The sequence below is a fragment of the Macrotis lagotis genome, chromosome 1 (genome assembly GCF_037893015.1).
Source record: "Macrotis lagotis isolate mMagLag1 chromosome 1, bilby.v1.9.chrom.fasta, whole genome shotgun sequence".
Classification (NCBI taxonomy): domain Eukaryota; kingdom Metazoa; phylum Chordata; class Mammalia; order Peramelemorphia; family Peramelidae; genus Macrotis; species Macrotis lagotis.
Window position 1 is genome coordinate 403,989,899 of NC_133658.1, and position 23,277 is coordinate 404,013,175.

The window sequence follows — 23,277 nt, forward strand, 5'->3', positions numbered from 1 at the left end:
TTAAGGCAGCTCTGTGCCTTGGCATTTGCCCTGCAACTGAACTTTTTGAGATATACATATATATATATATATATATATGTATATATATATAATGCTTAGAATAGTGCTTGGTGTATATAGTGAGTGTTTAATAAATGCTTGTTCATTCACTTGTTCATTCTTTATTTCATTTTTTTTTTTTTTTAGATTTTGCAAGGCAATGGGGTTAAGTGGCTTGCCCAAGGCCACACGGCCAGGTGATTATTAAGTGGCTGAGGTTGGATTTGAACCCAGGTACTCCTGACTCCAAGGCCGGTGCTCTATCCACTGCTCCACCTAGCTGCCCTCATTTCATTTCTTTGGGAAAACTCTGATAACCACCACCATTGGATATTTAACTAAAGCTTCTTTGAGAATCTTAGCTGGTTCTCCAAAACTTAATTATGATTCATTGTTCAGGTGGTTAGAATTTTGAAGACATTCTAGCTTTCAAAGAGACAATCACATTTTTACTTAGAAACAAATTTATCTTCCCAGGGTTCTGGCAATTCAACAACTGTGAAATGAGAGTTTGCTTGGCAGAATAGGCATCCCATTCAGCCACATGAGAGATGCTTCCTAACCAAACCTCCCTGGTCAGGGAACATTTATATTTGTTTTCTTATGTGCCTTTCTTGGCTTTAGGAAAACAAGACTTAGTAAGAACAGTCAGAGGCACCACATAGTCATCTCTATATTTTAATTCAGTCTGAGAAGTTAGAGAGCTGAGTCTTCTCATTTAAACATCCTGCTTTCACTGTTTTTGCCAGCAATGCTAGCAATGCCAGCAGCACCTGGCTTCCTATATTGTAATCTTGGGTTATCTTTGATTTTTCGTTCATCTTTAACATTCACATATAATCATCTCTTAGGCTGTTGATTCCATCAGTGCAAGGGCAGCTAGGTGGTGCAATGGAAAGAACACTGACCTTGGAATCAGGAAGATGAGAGTCTGAATCTGGCCTCAGACATTTGACTCTTACTAGTTGTATGACCTTGGGCAAGCTATTTAACCCTGACTGCCTCACATCCAGGGCCATTTCCAGTCATCCTGATTCATATTTGGCCACTGGACTCAGATGGCTCCAGAGGAAAAAATGAGGTTGATGACTTAGTATAGCATCCCCCCTCACTCAAAAAATCCAATTCACATTCTTGTCCTAGCATCACCTCCCTGATGATATGGTCTTTTTCAAAAGATGAAGGACAAGGGGCGGCTAGGTGGCTCAGTGGACAGAGCACCGGCCTTGAAGTCAGGAGTACCTGGGTTCAAATCCAGCCTCAGACACTTAATAATCACCTAGCCGTGTGGCCTTGGGCAAGCCACTTAGCCCCATTTGCCTTGCAAAAAAAAAAAAATGAAGGACAAAAATTATTATTAATGCAAACTCTTATATTTATCCTCTATTATTTTAACCTAATTCAGGTCATTTTCATTTGCTTAGACTATTACAATAGCCTCATTATAGGTCTCCCCACTTCCACTATTTCCCCACAGGAATTTATCCCACACATTGTTGTCAGAATCGCTTAAGAAAAATAGATCTAATCATGTCTGTCTAGATCTAATCACTCTTCTTAAAAATCTTCAGTGGCTCTTTATTGTGCTAATAATATTCAAGATCATAGTATCTCAGATTTAGAACTGCAAGAGTCCCCTACAAGAAGCCATCTGAGAGGGCGGCTAGGTGGCGTAGTGGATAAAGCACCGGCCTTGGAGTCAGGAGTACCTGGGTTCAAATCCAGTCTCAGACACTTTATAATTACCTAGCTGTGTGACCTTGGGAAAGCCACTTAACCCCGTTTGCCTTATAAAAAAAACTTAAAAAAAAAGAAGTCATCTGAATCTAACCCCTTTATTTTACAGATGGGGATACAAAGTAATTGGCCTAAGATCACATAGGAAGAAAGCATTAAAGATGGGATTTTTTATTTTGAAAGAGCTAATGCCCTTTCCATTGCATTAAATCCATTCTCCTTTGCTTGAGATTCCACACTTTCCATGAACCGACATGCTTCTCATCTTTCTAGCCTTGTCTTCTCTTCTTCTTCTTCATACTCTCTGTTCCAGAGAAACCAGACAACTCTGACCCCATGAAGAATACTGTATTCTCACACTTTAAAGGGTTGTAAGGAACTGTGCCTGGAATGTACTCCGGCCCCATCTTCTGGTGTTGAACCTTTACCTCAAAGATAGCCTTTTTTAATTCTCCCAGTTAGCAAACACTGATCTCAAATTCCATTTTTTGTAACTTGACTATACTCATCAAAATATGTATATATATAGTAGAACTGTGTTGGTGTTATCTTTTTCCCTTTTTTGGTGATTTCATTAATATAATAAAGTCCAGGTAAGGGAACTCCCTTTACCACTATAACTTATAGATTTAGAAAGTTGACTGGGGTATTGAGAGGTTAAATAACTTCTTCAGAGTTATAGAATTTTAGATATAGGTCTTCTTGACTATATATTACACCACACTGTTTCTCATTGGTATCAGGTGCTCTACTAGGTTATAAGTTTTGATTGCAGAGGAAAACAACAAAAACAATGAGTCTTTTAATCTAATTTGATCTAATTACCATAATGGTAATTAACCTTTGTAGCATTTTAAGATTTGCAAAATGCTCTATTTATTCTATTTGATCCTTACCACATTTCTATAATGTAGGTGCTACTATTATTCTCTCTTTTTTTTAGGTGTTTTTTTTTTTGGCAAGGCAAATGGGGTTGTGACTTGTCCAAGGCCACACAGCTAGGTAATTCTTAAGTGTCTGAGATCAAATTTGAACTCAGGTACTCCTGACTCCAGGGCCAGTGCTCTATCCACTGTGTAACCTAGTCACCCCTATTATTCTCTTTTTAGAGATGAGGACACTGAAGCAGAACTAATCATTCCAGGGTCACACATCTAGTAAGTGTCTGAAGCCAAGTTCCAACATGCTATCTCCATTATTCTACCTAGCTGACTAAAGTGTGATGATTGACTGATTAATAGGAAGCACTCAATTTATCCCTGACATGTTGGTAGTTAATGCTTTTTAAAAGAAATATCATTAGAATATTAAATGATGGAAGAATTATCATACAGTCTAATGCTCTCATATTTTTAAAAATTAATTTTCAATTAAGAATTTATTTTCTTTCCCTCCCCTCTTCCTTCAACACATATTGAAAAGAAAAAAGAAAAACAAAATGCTTGTATCAAGTATGTATAATCAATTACAACAAATTTTTATTTTGGTCACATTTAAAAAATGTGTGTCTTCTATATATTAGCCACTGTCAGAAGATTGGTCACATTCTTCAAAATCAGTCCTCTGGAATCATGGTGGCACATTGAGTTTATCAGAGCTGTTAAATTAGGGAATGGCTGAATGAAATTAAACTATTGTGCCTTAATTATTTAATTTTGCAGTTTTTTACCATGTTCTTTAAATACATATGTAATATCATCTCAGACCTAATACAAGCTGATGTTTTATGTGTTGCTCTTTGAGGTTCCATCAGGGACCATAGCAGTCTTCCCTATCCATCAGAGTGACATTGGGCGCAAAGGAAGTTCTCACTATATATTTTTTGATAGATTGATATGCCTATAATATGGAGATGACCATTTGTTGCCTTTGAAACAACACCAATAACCTATTTTGCTTTAGACTATTGTTTCACCACATGAATTGTTCTGCCACTCTACCATGCCTTGTGAAGTTTTTGCATTTGGAAATGAGGAAAAAATGAGATGATGTGGAATTTCTAATAATGATCAAAGAAAAAAAGCATATCAAAGGAAGCATCTAGATTAAACCACTTTATAGAACTGAAGTGAAATTCCAACAGTTGAATAGACAGAAAATGAGGGTCTTCCCAGGGCTCTCTATATAATGGTTGCTAACAGCTCTAAGTATTTTGCATATTAAGTAGAGAATATGTTTATTTTGTTTTTCAGAACACAGTATCACGGGAAGCTGAAAATTCTGTTGTCTGCAGAACAGCTTTTATGCTCATTTCTATGACATGGATATTTCCTTTAGACTACTCAGAGCAGTAATCAGGATAGGATGACCAAGGTTTTGTTCCAGAGTGCCAAAATTTAAAGTTCACTTACAAAACTTTTGTTCCTTCAGCAAGTAGAAACTGAATTCAGAACTTAAATAAAAATAGTTAAAACAGAAAGTTACTGATATCTTGCTTCCTTTCCCACTCTACAACCCAGCTGGGCCAAAGGTGAGTTCTTCCCTGTTCAGGTTTCATCATACTCCTCACCTTTGAGGCCTCCCTGGCATCAGTCATGTTACCATGATAGCTGTGGTTGGGAAAGTTTCACTGTCTCTCCAGGCTTTTTCTGAATTTGGTCTTAGAAAATGGATTTGTGGTTGCCTTTTGAGCTGTTTACAACAGATATGTTTCTTGGCATTTGTCCTTGCCATCAGAAATGTTCTCCTGGGAATGCTTCTGAAAAGCTATAAGCTTTAGTTTTTTGGACTGTCATATAATTTTCATTACATTTAAAAAATTTTTGACTTTCATTCCACCAAAACCCTAGGATTTTTTTTTCATAAATGAACCTCTTTATAGATACACCAACCTCATCTTTCACTTACAGTTTTTTGATTAGCATGTTAATTTACGTTTCTCTCTTTTAAAGTTTAATTTAGTCTATTGAGAACCCCTTGGATCCTAACTCTGATCCAGCCTATTATAGTCCTCCTAAATTTGTGACATTGGCAAATTTGAAAAACATATCATCTACATCTTCAAATGAGTCATTGTTAAAAATATGGAATAGCACACGACCAAGTGGGATACTCTACTAGAGATTTTCTGCATTGGCATTAAACTGTCAACGATTACTCTCTCAGTCCATCTGTTCCCTTAATTCTGAGTCTCCCTAACTATTTATCTATTCCACACTTCTCCCAGAGCCAAGAAAGTATTTATGACACAGTAAATACTTAATATTTGTTGAATGAACCCCACTGAACAAAGGTTGAATTTTTCAAACATTCCTATGTCTCCTTTTCCCTTCTCCTTCAAAGGCTAAAAAAGGAATTCAAAACTAAAGCAAAAATAAGGTTTAAAAAAAGCAACTCTACTTATAAATAGATTTTGCTGAACTCAATATTTGGAAATTTAGTTTAAGTTTAAAAATAACCTTCCCTTCAAAGTATCTCCCCATCTTGTTCTGACAATTCTGTTTCTTTTGGAAGCTGTTGCTCCATCTCTTTCTATCCGTGACTGACATATTCTTTTCATATGGTTTATTTATCCTTTTTCTCATTAGCAACACAAAGCATCTATCCAGGAGTTCCTTAGGGGATCTGTAGTGCACTTCTGCAGAAATATTTTAAGTTTCATCTACGGCCACTCATTAAGGTTGCCTTTCCAGATTCAGGCTTGATTTCTGTTGATTTCATTATGAAAAGATCCCTGAATTGAAAAAAAATTCTTTCATCTTTCAAGCTGCGTTAAAGAGTCAGGTTAATCTATATGGAAAGATTTTAGGATGATATTTATTGATCTCTTGGGCTAATGTCCAGCAGCAGCCCAATCCTTGGCACTAGCCCTAATCAAATCTATTCCTCTAGCAAAGATTTCAGTTAACACTAATGAGAATGCACAAAATTCCTTTTGCAAATAAATGCCTTTTGTCCTGCTCTTCTCTGGCTCAAATCCCTGTTTCTTTCCATGTCTGTAGCACTTGTCCACCAGCGACCTCATTTGTGTAATTAGCTTTCTCCTGCCTGTGTCCCCACAAACCTCTTACTTTCTAGTTTTTGATAATCATTGGCATGGTGAGTAGAAGGATGCCAGCTTGCAAAGTCCTTTGGATCTTATAGCTGAAGATGCGAGTGTGGGTTGTTTTGCAAACTGAATCTCTTTTCATGGGGATTCTACTGAGTACAATTTAGAGTTAGGGAAGGAGCAGGCAGGCAAAACCAGAAATAGCCTGCTGGAGGAGAAAATCTGGGGAATGAAGAATGTTTACTGAATTTCAACATTAATGATCCAGAATAAGATAGCAACCTCAGTTCTTGTTCCAGGTTTTTCTAGCCATGCTTAGTTGCTCTTGCAGCTGCAGTAACTTCATTTTCTTTCTTTTATTTGGGCAGAACAAAGATTTTCTGAAGTTTTCTTTGGTATTCTTCCCCCCCCCCCCCCGACTTTCTGAAAAGTAGTCCAAAGTTGTCTTAACCATTTTTTAGGCCTTGTCATCTGAACTATGTTCAATAGAACACTTACAAACTAGAGATTCCTCATCCAACTCTTCACATTTATGAGCTCACCAAAAGATTTTTTATCCAACAACTACTGATCATAGTCATTTACCTATTTGTCCAACCAAGTATGGCATAAATTTATGCATGGTAGTCACAGAAGAAGGTGAAAAGATGAAACTAAAGGGGGGTAGCTTGCTATAGAACGAAACCTATTGCTAAGTAGTTATTAGACAAAGATTCAATGATTAAGGTAATTTCTCCCTGGAAATTTCCTATACCACCCATGAACTCACAGGTCTGGGTTCTATCACCCTATCCCTCAAAAATTGTTTCAGAAGACTTAAGATTTCATCAGTGTGAGGAACTTCCTTTTTTTCCATAGCAAACTGTATCACTTACATGCTCTACCATGCTTATATGAATTGCTAAGGCCAAAAGAATTTTTCCCTCTGGTACCGTCCCCTGTTCTGATGGGGAACCTCTCCACACTTAGACTGGTACTTGAGTGACAGCTTGGATTCCATAATCACTGGGGTCCTTTTTTCAGCATTCTAATTTGATAGTGTTCTGCTGCTTGTGCCTTTCAGAAGCCAGGGTCTCCAATGAGACCAGTGTCTTCTTGAGAGGATCAAATGAGATGATTTAAAAGTATTTAAAGTTAAATGTATAAACATAAATGTAGGAACAAGGAAACCTCTGGTTTCATTGGTGTAGAAAACACTCTACTAATTAAACACCTTCTTTGCAAACTGATGGCAAAATGCAATGGTGCCACTCTCAGATAGGGGCATCCATAAGGATCAAATACATAAGGATCCCTGTAGGAAAACCACATATTAACATTATGTTCTATTGTGTTTTTGCTCATTTTGCAAATATTTTCCAATTAAATTTTAATAAAGTTTCCATTGCATTCAAAGCTGTTGAGAGGGGTGACTAGATGGCACAGTGGATAGAGCACTGGTCCTGGAGTCAGGAGTACTTGAGTTCAAATGTGGCCTCAGACACTTAATAATTGCCTAGCTGTGTGAACTTGGGCAAGTCACTTAAACCCATTGCCTCACAAAAAAAAAAGGTGTTGAGGAATCTTGCCATGTGGTATTTTGGCCATGTCTTACACCTCTTGTTAAAGATTATCAGAGCTCAGAATACTGGGTACTGAGAAATTAAATGACTTATTCAAGGTCATAGTCTAGAATTTATCAGATTTTAACCCAGATCTTTTTAACTTCCATTCTCTGTCCCATTCACCTTTCTACACAAAGGGAAGGAATATATATATAAAACACTATGTAAATCATAATATATACTATAAATGTGGTGTTATTGGTGAATATTTCAATTCAGTGATTTCTAGGGAAACTTCAAAATCTGAGGATTGCTTTTAAGTTTCTGTAGGCGGAGATCTGGAGGTCCTGTAGCCAAAGCATCTACCTTTTCATTCATTCATTCAATTCATTTTTAAACCTGAAAACTTCTCCTCTAGCCCTTATAACAGTTTAGTGCAAAGTTTTCCAGACCAAGAATCAAAAGATTTGGATCTGAGGTCTGGCTCTGTCACTGACTAGGGCCTGTTAGATAGCTCTCCTCACCTCTGTGTTTCCTCCTTTGGAATTTGGATTGTAAATGGATAGAATGCTCTTGGGTTTAGAAACAATTGGAAGACCTCAGTTTAATTAAATCCTTCATCCAATCCTGGACAGGTCACAGTTTTTACATTTCTCTAGCAACTCTACAAGATTTATGCACTATGCCACATGTATAGTATCAATATAATACACTGTATCAATATAATGTCACAGATGGGTAGTGATCTGTATGGGTGAAGGGAATTCCCATACCTGGAGTTCCCTCAGGCTGATGAAATCACATATTCATGAAATATTAGAACAATACTTATATCGCCTATCTAATGGGGATATTTAAGTCTGAAAATGAGAAAATGTATGTGTGAAAGCAATACCTTTCTGTTCTCCCATCAAAGCCAGTCAAAACCGTGCATTTGTAAGGGATTATTATTATTGTAATTAAGTGCAGTAATTAAGGCTAACAGCCTATTATTTCTTGGTTAGAATTCAAAGTGTGGGTCAGTCAGGAGGCCCAAAGATTTTCAGGAATTTGTGTTTCAGCATGGATCTGAGGAAAAATACAATACCATGTATGAGGCAAACAGATGGCTTTATACTAAAACAAATAAACAAACCCCCAAACCCCTTCCATCTCAAGTAAAGCGTCCTTCCAGGATTCGTTCCAAATACGCCATGCAGCTGCAAGGACCTACTGAGTTAATTCTTCCAGTTTCATCCTTTCAGCAAAATGGGTTCTACACAGTTCTTCTGAAACTGCAATGACCTGCTGTGTGGGGAAATCTGATGCCCCTTCTCCTTAGCCAAAAGAGTTAATAGTCTTTATCTTCAGGCTATAAACAAAATGACCTAGTGGCAGCAAAGCTGCTGCCCACTCATCCAAACAAGCCAAGAAACAGAGGGAGCCTCACCGACTGCCAGTCCACTAAATACTTGAGTCACAAATGGGACAACTTTGGTGGACCTTTGCTATTTTGACTATCAATGCTGCTCTTCACCAAGACCTCCGAGGTGAAGAGCTGGGGCAGGTCTGTGCTAGGAGAGATGGGGGAAGGCAAGGAGAGGGATGCTGACCCATCTTGTTGAACATAACTGCTCCCACTCCTGCTGAGTCTGTGCCAGAGGGGGCCGTGAGGCTAGGGGAGGTCCACACATTATGATGCCTGGAAAAAAATTGTTCTCTAAAAACAGCAGGAAAGAAACAGCAGTTGCAGCCTGGAGCTATGATTGCAACTGTTCATCAGGCAAAGGGCAAACCATCAGAAAAGATGCATGGCATGCGGAAAGAAAGGTCGAGTCCAATCCATGGTGATTAGATGCAAAGACACTTAACCCGGTTGTGTTGGACCCACTTTAAAGCTCCATATGGGATGGGAGGAAGAAGAGAGTCCTTTACCAAGTAAACTATTTTGCACTCAGCTTTTTCAATGTTTTTCATTATATAGGAACAACATAATGGAATGAGTAATGTTTTGTCTTGCAATGTCTGCTGCATGTGGTGGGGAGGGATTGGGGTAGAAATCTGGTGTAGGGGAACACTTTGGTCTAAGAATTCCTTTTACCAATGCAGGTTGGCAATTCACTGGTAATTTATAGTAGTTACTATTCTTTATACATTTCAATTTTCTCCATTGAGATTTCTCTATACTTGGGTTGATATAAGAAATTAAATGGGAATTTTGGGAAGAGTTTTGTGGACATGTAAAGGTCAGCAGATGATACAGAACCGATGACCAAATATTGAACCCAAATTTTGCAATACATTATAATAAACACCCCATAAAAGAAAAATAAAAGATTCAGACTTCTTTAGTACAAAGGGAGGATTTTTCAGATCTAGATGGTGCTGTGGCCCTAACCCCCCACAATGTGGAAGGGATAACTGTAACTGAGAGTTTTCTAAACAGATTGAATCACTTTATCAACAAACATTTATTAAGCACTATGTTTTTGGGAATACAAACATTGGCAAAAACTCCAACTCGGTTCTTAAGCACTCATTCTAATAGAGGAAATGACATGCAAATAACTATATACAGAAAGATATATATATATATATATATATGTGTATATATATACATATATATTACCCACACACATGCATACATATACACACACACATACATATATATATATTACCCACACAGCATAAGTGGAAAGTAATCTCAGAGGGAAGGAGCAGGGGAACCAGGAAAGGCCTCTTACAGAAGGTAAGCTGAATCTTGAAGCCAGGGAAGCTGGGAGCTGGTGGTGAGGAAGAGGACTATTCCAGGCTTGGGGCACAGTCAATGGAAAGGCATGGCTGTAGGGGTGACTCCAGGAATTGCAAATGGTCCAATGTAACTAGTTTGATCTTAGAGGAGTAAAGTGGAACAAGTTTGGAAATAGAGGAAGGCACCTGGTTGGGAAGAGCTTTAAATGCCAATTGAAGATTTTATATTTTGATACTAGGTCAAATATAGGAGTTACTGGACTTTGAAAAGGGGGAAAGTGATATGGTCAGATCAATGCTTTAGGAAAATCATTTTGGTAGCTGACTAGAGGATGGATTGGAGGAGGAGAAATTTGAGGCAGGAAAACTAATTTAGAGGCTCAGATGGGAGGTGGTGAAGTCCTGGACTGAAGAGATGGCTGTGTGAATGGAGAAAAGGGAACTTTTGTGAGAGGATGCTGGGAAGGTAAATAAAAGCAAGATGGCAACAAATTGGATGAGAATGAGTGAGTCAAATGCCAGAAAGGATGATGCTAGCCCACTTAGTGAAGCAGCTGCTGGACCTCTAAATTATTGTTCATTATAGGAGAGAAGTCCTCACATTTCTGAAACTAGGTGGCATAGGGGCTGCCTCTTAAGACCCAACTGATAATAATCAAGAAAACATTTTAAGGGACTGCAATTGGGACAGCATTGTAAAGTAGTTGAGGTGGATAAGGCTAGATGCTCAATTTTTCTCCTACAGGATCTTCCCTCTCTAGAACTCTGCATCCTCTTGCCCTCTATCCTTTTCCCTATATACACATACACACACACACACACACACACACACACACACATACATATATACAACAATAACAAAAAATAAAAAACTTATGCTCATTCCCTTTTGACTCTTCACACAAGTCAAAGTAAGTATCTGATAGCATGATGAGTCTAATGGGTAGGGGCTGTTCTAATTCTATGTTTTTCACAGCATCCAGATTCATCTTCAAATATCATTTTACCAGACACCCACAGGTTCACCATGTTTCTCTGGCTCATTATCTCTCTTAACAGGGAATGTTTGATTTTTAACCAGGGACAAAGCTGATGAAGTTCTTTGGCTAGACCTCTTGCCTTTATCATAATCCTTAAATTATAATTATATTCATTTCTCTCTCCCCTCCATCACCCTCCTCTCCCCTTAGAATACAAGTTTTTCTTTAGAGACTGATCTTTAGAGACTTTCCCATAATGGGATCTTCAGTATTTAACATATAGCTGGGGTTCTTAACAAATGGATGTTGGATAGAATCATGTAGTCTATTTGATGTCTTCTTGGGAAAGGATATTTGAGGTCTTATCTAACATTTCTTGGTAGGTTAGGTGGCACAGTGGATAGAGTTCTAGGCCTGGAGTCAGGAAGGCTCATCTTTTTGAGTTCAGATCTGGCCACAGACACTTCCTAGCTGTGTGACATAGGCAATTCCCTTAATCCTGTTTGTCTTAATATTCTTATCTGTAAAATGAGCCGAAGGAAAGAGGAAAAAACTCCAGAATCTTCAGTCTATTTTGAAATAGAATCTGATGAAATGGTTAACTCCATGCTTAGAGAAGAGAAACCAACAAAACTCCGGGCCTTGTCAGATTGTACAAAGATGAAATATCTTTGGTATATCAGCAGTCACTGAAGACCTACCTATAACTCTTATTGGGAAGGTAAATCTGAGGATGGGGTGATTGGAAAGTTGCTCCCTCCCTTGCTAACAACATCCCTCTTATAGTGTTTGGAAGGATGATGATGTGTTCCTAAGAGAAGCTGCACTATAGAATTCTATTATATGACTAGCTGTGCTTTCACCAAAACAGTTAATTTTGTCACTTCAGCAAAAATAAATTTAAAAAAAATCAGTTGAATTGAATGGGTAGTGTGATATAAGCTAAATAGAGGATCTAGGTTTTTTTCCTTTTTCTTTTCCTTCTGGGTTGTTTTGGAGTGGGGTAGTACAGCCATAAACAGTTCTCTTAAGAGGAGGCCTTTGTCTTGAACTTTTTATATGTCTCCTCCCTGAGAGAATTATTGTCCTGGCCCTGACTGTTCAGGATTTGGAATATCTCTGGATCTCAACTTGCTAAGTGCATGTTTGGGTACAGTAAGCAAATATTCTAAGACTTATAGGGTGTTTTCAATCAAGGAATCTCCAAGGGCTAATTTACATGATGAGTCTAATGGGTAGGGGCTGTTCTAATTCTATGTTTTTCACAGCATCCAGATTCACCTTCAAATATCATTTTACCAGACACCCACAGTGTTTGGGGTTCAATAAAGGCTAAATAATAATAATTAAGCCTACTGTTAATATAAAGCCTTCACCATGTTTCTCTGGCTCAATAATCTGGGTTATCAGATTTAGCCTCCATATTACTCGAGCAATTTTATAAGACTCTTCACCTGTCTGGCAGGGACTGTATTACCTCTTTTATCTCCTTCTATTTCCTACTTATCCTTTGTATTGTGGCAAAGTGATTTGATTCCCTTTTCCCCTCTCCTATTGAAGACTACATCCCTCCTTCTCTTAACAGCCAATTGAATTATTCCTACTTCCTACAACCTCCTTCCTGTCTTCCTTCTTTCCTTCCTCTCTCCTTCTCTCTCTTTCTTCCCTAGATTCTAGTCTTGTATCAGACACTAACCAGCAATCATGTAGCTCATCTGGACCACAGTTTCTTAATTTGCTAATTGGGAAACAAAAATGCCTATACCACTTGCCTTCCAGAGGTCTGTACATGAAAGCATTTTGAAAAATATTAAGTAACATAATAGTGCAAGATGGCATTATCTTTTTGAAATTAAGACTCCCTTTCCCTGTTCTGACATTTTTTTAGGGGAGACAGAGAATACTGAACCTTTGTGTGTTTGCATAGTAAGTCTCCAGGACAACACCCGTATGAAAGACTGGCAGACTAGCCAGTACATGATAGAAGCCTACATTTTCCCCTGTTATTTTTCTAGGACAGGATAGAAGTGATCATGGGGCAGGGTTTTCAGGGCTCTCTACAAAGGGGAAAGAAGAGGTGTGAGGTTCTTAGAAGTAAAATCACCATGACCCATTTTCAAGTTGTGGTGGACTGCTGATAGCCACCTTCTATTTGGGACCCCTGCCTCAAGCCTCTTCCCACTTTAATCTGTCCCTTGCATAGCCACCAGAATGAGTTTCTTAAAGTAAATCTCTGACCACAAAGATAGGCAGGAGAAACAGTGGAGTCAGAATATTTAAGCAATATTCACCTCATTTGGCTTTAGGAATAGCCACATCACAGATTCACTTGCTGGGTATGATGGCTATGTTAGAGGAAGAGAGTATTGGAGTCATGGCCTTTGAATACTTTGGTTTTCTCCTCTGGTCTGTCTGCTGCCCAGAATGGGATCCACTTCTATGGACAAATAAGGTTGTCATCTCTTGGCACAGAGGGCCTGTCTCTTCCTGGGATCCCTTGGAGATGGTTGTCACTGGCTCAGGTTTTCCAGAGGTAGAATGGAAGCTGTGGTGTTTGGGTGGAGGAGGGCTGTAGTTCTGAAATCTCACGGTTTTGACTTGCTGCAGTGAAAGAAAGAACAAAATGTTATTGGGAGGAGCAGTAGATTTAAGCAAAATAGAAACTCTGTAAACAAACTGTTCAATTCTGTCCCTGAGGATTTGTTGGTGTTGTCCATTCTGCTTGGGGTGCTACCCCCTCTATTCTGCCCACCCATGCAAGATGCAACTAGATGGTATAGCATGTAGAATGCTATAGATGTAGTGTGAGGTAGTTGGTAGAGTTAAAATTATGACCTTGAGTATAATAATTTTTCCGAGCCTCTGTTTCCTCATCTGTAACATAGAGATAATAAAAACACCTAACAGGTTGGTCAATGAGTGCTCTTGCAAGCCTTAACAGTCCATGGAAATACTATTAGTCCAAAGTACAAAATTATTAGTAAAAACTTTTCTAAATAGAAAATTTCATTTGGAATTGAAATCTTAAAAAACAAACTCAAAATTGTAAGAGTCCTCAGATTCAATTACTCCATCCTGCACCTGAGCATAAATTCCTTCTATATTCCTGAAATACAACCCCCTTGTGAAGACTGCTTGATCTGGGGATTAAATGATCAGAAAATGTGGGCCAGACATTTATTGAGAGAGAGAACACCACAGAATGGACAGCCCTGGTGCTGCAATAATATACATGAAATATATTAAAATTCCTATAGGTAAACTCTGGATCCTCTAATAGTATATAAGCTACTTGAAGGCCAGGATAATTTCACTTTGGTCTTGGTATTCCCAGGGTCTGCCACATAGTCTTAATAAATACTTTTTTACTGATTGAATCATTCCTCTTCTGAGGATTTATGTGAAGGTATGGATAAGGTTCAAATAAAATAAGAATGGATCCATACTGCTGGAGAGTGTACCACTGAAGACAAAAATTTAACAGGGCCTTCTTCCCCTCAAGGAGCTTACATTCTAGATTCACTGAAATCTTGAAATTCTGACTTGTTTGAAACAAATCTTTGCTTTGATGAAACAAACCCATATGAAGAGGAGAAATTAAGGATTCTTGATTTTTCAGTGTGGATGCTGTGTGCAGCTGAGGATGTCCCTGGCTTAAAATACATTCCAGTCAACTGGGTTACCAGCTATTTCTTGACTTCTGTTCTCTTTCCCTATCTGTTCATTCAGGTACACAGTCACTCTGTCTCGATCCTGTGAGATCCTCTTCATCTCTATCCTTTGGGGTCCTTCTCTTCCTTTAGAACTTTGATTAATTTCCCTCTCTTCTGGGCAGACTTAATAAGTAATCATGGTCCATCCTCTCTCCAACCCTCTGCTGTATTATCTCCATATTTAGAGTGTAATTCTTCAGGATCAGAGACTAAAAAACTCTTAATATATACTCTATTACACAGGATTGAACAGCTGAGTGGGTACACTAAGTCTTCACTAGCAGTTTTGTGAAATGCAATGATTCCAAAGAAGATGGAGCATTAACTTGCACCTGGAATCTCCTATATGTGTTATGTCTCCCATTAGATGGTGAGTTCTAGAGAGTACTAGCTCCACGTCTCTCTTATTGTCTTGAGAACTTAACATAATATTTTACACATAGTGCAATTACCCTTTCCATATTGTGGAGCTTGGTATATGGCACCCCTGCAACACGGAAAATAGAAGTTAGAATGTTTTGGCCCTCCTTTCATACCAAAGATGTCTGAGTTTTTTATTTTCCTTTTGTGGAGCGTTTACATACAGTATCTTATTGTAAAGTTTGGTTAAATTTGGCTTTGTGTAATCTGCTGGCCTTCATGTGACATCCAGGGCTTCCTCAAAACTTCCCTCCAAATTCCCATTTAATTTCTTATGCCAACCCCAATTATAAGGAAACTAAGATGGGAAAGTTGTGATGTGGAAGGGATGACTATGCACTTAATGTGTGTCTACGCTCCCCACCATGACCTGCCTTCATATATACATCCTAGTGTCTGAGGGGAAGTGGCTGTAGCTAATGGCCAGGTGTCATTTGTCTGCCAGGGCCTGGCTAGTTGTAAACAATTGTCTAATATTTAATATAAAATTAATATATAATATATATTATAATTCATGAGGCAGTTTTTCAGAGGAGGAAGAGAGTACTAAAGACTCTTCAGATAGCAGTCTAGGGAGGGTTTATGGCAAAGGTGGTACTCTAGTTGGATCTTGAAGAATGGGTGGCAAGGTTAGCAGGCAGCTGGGAAAGAGCAGAAGTGAACAGTGTGTTTTGCACATGTTCAATTCTTTAAATGTCTCCACTAAGATTTTAGCTGCTAATTCCCAAGACAGGTTACTCTGGCAACAAAATTGAATAAAATTCTGATTTTCCTGTATCCTTGGCACAACTTCTCACTTAACCTAGGTGAACAGATGAACAGGCTACTCTCAAGCCTCCTACTCATCAAATACTCAATTATAATTGAAATTTATTTGGTGCTTTAGACAAAGTGCTTTACATATAATATCTCATTTGAGCCTCACAGCAGCATTATCATCCCCACTTATGGATGAAAAAATTGAGGCTTGGGGAGATTAAAGGACTTACCTATGGTTAGTTACACAGCTAGTAAGTTTTAAAACTGGGATTTGAGCCCAGGTTGTCCTGACTTCAAATCCAGTACTATCCATCATAGCCTCCTGCCTAGCCCAGAGAATATAACCTTCCAAAGCAGACAAACTTGCTTGTGTGTCACTTTGCTTGAAATAACACTTTGGCAGGCATCTTTCTCATATAAATTTACTAGGAGATCAAGAAATTATCCTGGCCCCATTAGCTTGAAAAATAGTAATGCAACCTTCCATATTATTTAGGAAATTAGGAAAGCACATTAGGAGAGCACAAATAATTTGTCTTTAATAAATGAACTAATTCTAAGAAGTTCAGATAAAGAATTCTTGACTAGCAGACCTAGTTTCTAGTTCTAACTCTCTCATTAACTATTTATGTGACCTTGACAAAACCACTTAAATTCTATTTCTTGGTGAACTTATCCATAAAACGAAGATAATAGCTGCCTTAGGATACCTCTCAGGTTTGTTGTAAAGATCAGAGGAAATTATGTATCAACCAGGGAATCAATCACTGAACATTATTAAAGGACGAATATGTATGTATCAGGCCAGGCAGCCAGGTGGAACAGTGAGCAAAGTATAGTTAGGGAAGTCTCATCTTTCTGAGTTCAAATTTGACCTCAGACACACAAGCTGTATGTCCCTCAGCAAGTCGCTAAACCCTGTTAGCCCCAGTTTTCTCATCTGTAAAATGAGCTGGAGAAGGAAAAGGCAAACTATTCAAATATAGTTGCAAAGAAAGCCCCAAATGGGGTCACAGAGTCAGATATGATTGAAATGCCTGAACAACAACACTACATGTGTCAGGCACTATACTTTGTGCTAGATGTCACAGAGAGAATTCTGAAAAATATAGTCTCCTGAGAACCTGACTTGTTCTTATTTTTCCAGTCTTATAATCACCTATTTCCATACATTCTACAATCCAGTTAAACAGGCCCCTATTTGCTGCTCCTCATACATGATACTCCATTTCTTAGCAGTGGTTGTCCTACAGACCTGGAATGTCCTTCCTCCTAATCTTCATTTCCTATTCTATCTCCTGCCTTCTCTCAGGATTTTCTTCAGCTCCTACTTTCTGCAGGTCTCCCTGCTGCTAGTGTCTTCTTTCTGAGCCTGCCTTCTATTTATTTACTCTGTACCTATCTTGAATACATAACCACATTTATGTAGTTACCAGTTATTAGTATATACATATATATGTATTTGTCTATTCTCTCTGTTTTCTCTGTCTCTCTCCCCCTCTCCCTCCTTCTTTCTCTCTCTGTCTCTCTGTCTCTCTGCTTCTCTGTCCTCCCTCCCTTCTCTCTCTCTCTCTCTCTCTCTCTCTCTCTCTCTCTCCCTCTCTCCCTCTCTCCCTCTGTCTTTCTCTCTCTGGGCATGTCACCTCCATTAGCATATGAACTTCCTGATGGCAGAAACCATGTTTTTATTTTGCATTGCATCCCTCCAACCTTATAAAGCACTTGTTATTTGCCTGTCTGATATGCATATGCTATTACTCATTACTAGCTCAAATAAAGGAAAATGGTGCAGTACAGATGAACTTAAGGCAAGAATTAAGGCCTGAGTATGAGACCTAATTCTGACAATTGGGACTCTCCATCCACATTTGCAAAGTTGGAATAATATTTGCACCATGTACCACTTTTGTTGTTGCTCAGTCATTTCAATCATGTCTGACTCTTCAGGATTCCATTTGGGGTTTTCTTGGCAAAAGATACTGGAGTGTTTTGTCATTTCATTTTCCAGCTCATTTTCCAGATGAGAAACTGAAGCAAACGGGTTAAGCAACTTGCCCAGGGTTACATAGCTAGCAAATGACTGAGGCCAGATTTGAATTCATTAAGATGAGTCTTCCTGACTCCAGGCCCAACCCTCTCTCCACCACCATGGATCACTACAGAAATGTTATGAGGGTTGTACTTTGTAACCTATAGATATGAGTTGTCATTGTTAACTCTTCTCATTGCTAATGAAAAGAGCACTTTTCAGGGGATTAAGAGAGACCTAGGGTTTTAATTTCTTAATATTTAATATAAGGGAATATAGACTAGACTTTTATGACAACTTTGGACTCTTTTATCTTAACATCCTATGATTACATAAACAGCAGAGATGACTGAATCACCTTTAATCCAAATCTCAGTTCTTTCAGAATTTAGGTAACTAACTGAGGATATGGTGATACATAGGGAACCAAGTTAGATGTTTAAAAGACAAGCATAGAAGACAGATTTAAGGGCAGATCATAGAAAATAAATATAAAAGTATGGCATGATGCTGTGCGAAGAATGTTAGGAATGTCAAAGTTGAGACTGGTTAAAAAAATCTAAGAATAAAAAAAATTTAAAAACTATATTGGGGATAAGAGAAGGGTCAAAAAAGGGATTGGAACATTGCTCTATATAGTATCTATATATCTATCTAGGACAGTGACAACTGAGGAAAGAGCTGATTAGTCTTATTTCCTTTCTATATTTTATAAATATGGCTTTTTTTATGGAGAATGACTACCCATGATTAAATAAGAATCTTTTAAGATAGCAGTTAGCTACTTTTGATGAGTCCAAGTCCTTTGGTTCAGATGTCTCCTTAGGTACAAAAAAAAAATCTGATGGATATGATTACTCAGCTATATTGTCAATGATCTTTAAAAAGCTATGGTGAGGAGTGGCTAGGTGGCACAGCGGATAGAGCACTGGTCCTGGAGTCAAGAGGACTTGAGTTCAAATCTTACCTCAGACACTTGCTACCTTGGACAAGTCACTAACACCATTGCCTTGTAAAAACAAACAAAAAAAAAACTATGGTGAATGAAAATTTGTGTGAAACTTTCATAGGATTGGAAAATAGGGTTAAAAAGTATTCTAATTTTTAAAAAAGGGGGAAAAATTAAAAATTAGAGCTCAGTGAACTTTATATTTTGATTCCTGGAAAATTCTAGATGAATTATTAAAAGGATGATAATTAAACATTTGGAAAAGCAAGCAATCATCACAAAAAGTCAAGATGGCTTCATCATGAAAAGAGCATGATAAATGTACTTTTATTTCATTTTTGACACTATTATTAGATTAATGGGATCAGAGGAATTCTGTATATCTTATGAAATACATCTTACTGAGATTTAAGCAAAACAGTTGATAAAATCTCTTGATGTATTCTTTTAGAAAAGATAGAGTGACATAGGATGAATGCTGGAAAATTATAGATGAATTCAGAAATGATCTAATGACCAGATTCATAGAGTAGTCAATATTGGCTTAATGTCAGCTTGAAAAGAAGTCTCCAGTGGAGTGACCCAGGGATCGGTCTTACCCCTTTGGTTTTTTTTGATGTTTTGGTAAATTATTTGAATGAAAAGGCATAGATGCCAAGTTTAACAAGTTTTCAGCATGCACAAAGTTGGAGAATGATAGCTAACACAAAAGATGATAGAATTAGGATTTGGAAAGACTGATAAGTTAGAACACTGGATCAAATCAAATAAGTTAAAATAAGTTAAAAGTTATTAAAAGTCACGTTCAAAAAATCAGTATTACAAGTATAAAATGGGAGAAGTATAACCAGATAGAATTTTTTAAAGTAGATCTAGGTGCTTAGTGAAATATACACTTAATATGAACCAACAGTATATGGCAGACAACAATGTGATTTTTTAGCCTGCCTTTTAAAAAGTCTTGCTTCTAAGAAGGTGATATTTATCTTGTTCATTCATTTTACTTATGAAGATCAGTTTTTCTGGATAAAGTATCAGATCTATAGGTTAATAAGACATGAGTTCAAATTTACTCTCAGACACTGATAGTTGTTATGGGCATAGTCCTGGGCAAGTCACTTAACCCCATTGACCTCAGTTTCTTCATCTGAAAAATGATCTAGAGAAGGAAATGGCAGACTCCTCCAATATTTCTGCTTCCTCCTAAAAAAATTCTAAATGGGGTAATGAAGAGTCAAATGTGACTGAAAACAACTAAACCATTTTTTGGGGGAGGGGGAACTAGGTGGCACAGTAAATAGAGTGCCAGGCCTGAAGTAAGGAAGACTCCTTTTCCCTGATTTCAAATCTGGTCTCAGACACTTACTAGCTGTGTGACTCTGTGAAAGTTACTTAACCCTGTTTGCTTCATTTTCTTTATCTGTAAAAATGAGTTAGAGGAAAAAAAATGGCAAAATAATCCAATATCTTTACCAAGAAAACTCCAAATGGGGTTACAAAAAGTTGGACATGATTAAAATGAGGAAAAAGCTTCTTCACTGTTCTCTGACTTGATTTGGTGTATTGTGTTCAATTCTAGTGCAATGTACCAGACTAATTTGAAGTATGGAGGAATACATATGGTGAAGGATTTTGAGTTCATGCCTATCACCACCATAACCTTAAGCAAGCCCTTATTACTGCTTGGCTGGACTATTGCAATAGGCTCCTAAAATGATTCCTTCCTCTACACACAACTGCCAAATTAATATTCCTAAAATGAAGGTTTCCTCATTTTATTCTCTGATTAAGAATTTTTGGAGGCTTCCTATTACCCTTAGGACAAAATTAAAACTTCACAGTTTGACATTTAAAATCTTTCACAATCTGACTCTTTCCATTATTAAATGTTACTCCTCTTCATTCAATTTCTGTTTCATTAAAACTGACCGCCTTGTTCTTCTCTTGCATGATCTTTTCTCTCCTGCCTCTGGACCTTTGCAATGGCTGAGCCCAGTGTCTGGGACGTTCTCCATCTCCATATCATGGATCCTTCAAGGCTCAGGTCAAGCATTCTTTCTTCAAGAAGACTTTTCTGATTTTTCCAAGTTTTTTTCCAAGAAGTTTTTCTGATCTTCCAAGTGTTAGTGCTTCCCCTCCCTCTCCCCATTACAGTATATTTATTTTATTTTATTTTATTTTATTTTATTTTATTTAGAAGCCAATCAGGATTAGATAGTTTGCTCAGGGTCTCACATATCTAGTAAGTATCCGAGGCTGGATTGAACTCAGGTCCTCCTGTCTCCAGGGCCGAAGTTCTATCCACTGAACCACTGAGGAGCCCTGTATTTTTTAATATATCTTGATTTACTTATATGTGAACACACTGCATTTCCCTTATAAAATATATACACCTTCATGGCAAGGACTAAATCAATTTTGTAATTGTATCTCAAGTTATCTACTGACTGGCATTCAGAAGGTGCTAAATAAATATGTATTGATTTATAGCTATACCTAAAGAAAAGAAGATGGAGGGGGAACATGATAGCTGTCTTCAAGTAACTCATGGAGGAAGAGGGATTACCTTTGTTTCCCTAAGAACCAGACAGTGCAACTAGGATCAATTAATCAATTTCCCCCCTAAAGATCAAATTTAGACTGGATGAAAGGAAGAACTTCCTCATGATCAGAAGTATACAAAAGCAGAATTGGTTTTCTCAGGAGGTTATGGCTTCTCTGTCACTGGAGGCCTTCAAGCAAAGGGTAGATTGACCACTTGCAAGTTATGATGAAAAGGGGATCCCTGCTTGGGTACATTGGACAAGCTGGCTTGTGAGGTCACTGCCAACTCTGTGATTCTGCATTGATTAATTCAGGAAGCAGCAATGTACCATGTTATATTAAAAGCAAACTTCTGAAATAGTCATCTCTGGTTGATATTCAAATGTTGACCCTGCTAGAATATTTTTTAAGTGAAAAATTTTGAATCCAAAGGAAAGATACATCCCTCTCCTTGTGAGGGCCCCACACCTACCTTTTCAGTTCCAGCTTTGGAGTTCTCTGGTTTCACTAGGATGGACGGTGGAGCCGATGCAGGTGGCTTTATGGGAGGTTCGCTTTTGACTGGGGTTTCTTTGGTTTCCACAATGATGGAGCTGGCAGCTGAATGGATCCTGCTGTTGGTGCCTCTGCTTCCAAAGATGAAGGTAGGCTCACTGGTTGAAGAAGGTCTTGTACCAACCTCAATTACAGTGGCAGAAGGGAGTGGAGGGGCTGATTTTGACTTATAAGATGGGAATGGATGGGTTCGAACTGAAACAGTTGGGGTCCGCCGAAGTGAGCCAACAATGGGGTTTAGGGCCCCAGAAAGGGATGGTCTCTGAAGTGATCCATCTGGAAAGCAAAATAATTTATACATAAATTTTGCTTTTGTCAGGATCAAGTATAGAATTCTTATCACAAGTTAACAATAGTCTGCAACATCCTGGAATATTGCAGTGCTTTTCCAATCTGAATCATATGCATACTCTCAAGATAACTCAAAAGTCTATGCTCACATTCCATTTTTATATCTAACACAGACAGTATATTTTTTAGATACTGATATTATTTCTCAAATTAGGAAATTGGGCCGTAATGAGGCCTATATTTTGTTGTTCTGTCATTTCAGTTGTGTCCAACTCTTCATGACACCATTTTGGGGTTTTCTTGGCAAAGATACCGGAGTGGTTTGCCATTTTCTTTCTCCAGTTCATTTTATGGATGAGAAACTTAGACAAACAGGCTTAAATGACTTGCCCAGCATCACACAGCTAGTATCTGATACCAAATTTGAACTCAGGAAGAGGTGATCCTGACTACAGGTGTAGTATTCTATCCATTCTACTTTATAGATGCCCCTCCCAAATTAGGGAATTAAACCACGATGAGACCTACAGAGGATAAAATGATTTAGCTAGAAGGGACTTTTTCTAAAGTTTTCTAAAGTTAAGTGATAAGTCAACTAACCCTGTTTGTCTCAGTTTCCTCATCTGAAAATGAACTAGAGAAGGAAATGGCAAACCATTCCAGTATTTTGCCAAGAAAACCCCAAATGGAGTCTCAGAGAGTTAGACACAAACGATTCAACACAACACAAGTATATATATTTTTTTATCTAACAGATGAGAGGCCCAGGGAGATTAACTGATGTCATATATGGCAGAAATAGAAATCTGATTCCAGTTCCTCTGTGACTTCAAATTTAATGCTCTTTTCTATTGTATCAGCTGTAGAACTCTGAGCAGTTAATTGCTGCTGCTGATAGCAACAAGTAGGCTAGCCACATAGGGTCTGAAATCATAAGATCACAGTATTTAGTACTAGAAGAGCCCTTAGAAGTCATGTAGCCCAACCCCCTCATTTTAC

The 23,277-nt window shown here is 38.0% G+C and overlaps 1 protein-coding gene across 1 annotated transcript in view; it reads right to left on the bottom strand.

Annotated features, from left to right (window-relative positions):
• SH3RF2 (SH3 domain containing ring finger 2) overlaps positions 1–23,277 on the bottom strand; it is a 166,039-nt gene that overhangs the window by 1,914 nt on the left and 140,848 nt on the right. The window contains exons 9-10 of the mRNA XM_074212696.1: positions 21,905–22,263; positions 13,310–13,619 (exon numbers count right to left, since the gene is read on the bottom strand). Of these exons, the coding sequence (XP_074068797.1) occupies positions 13,344–13,619; positions 21,905–22,263 (635 nt within the window). The 3' untranslated portion in view covers positions 13,310–13,343. The remainder of the gene's footprint in view (positions 1–13,309; positions 13,620–21,904; positions 22,264–23,277) is intronic.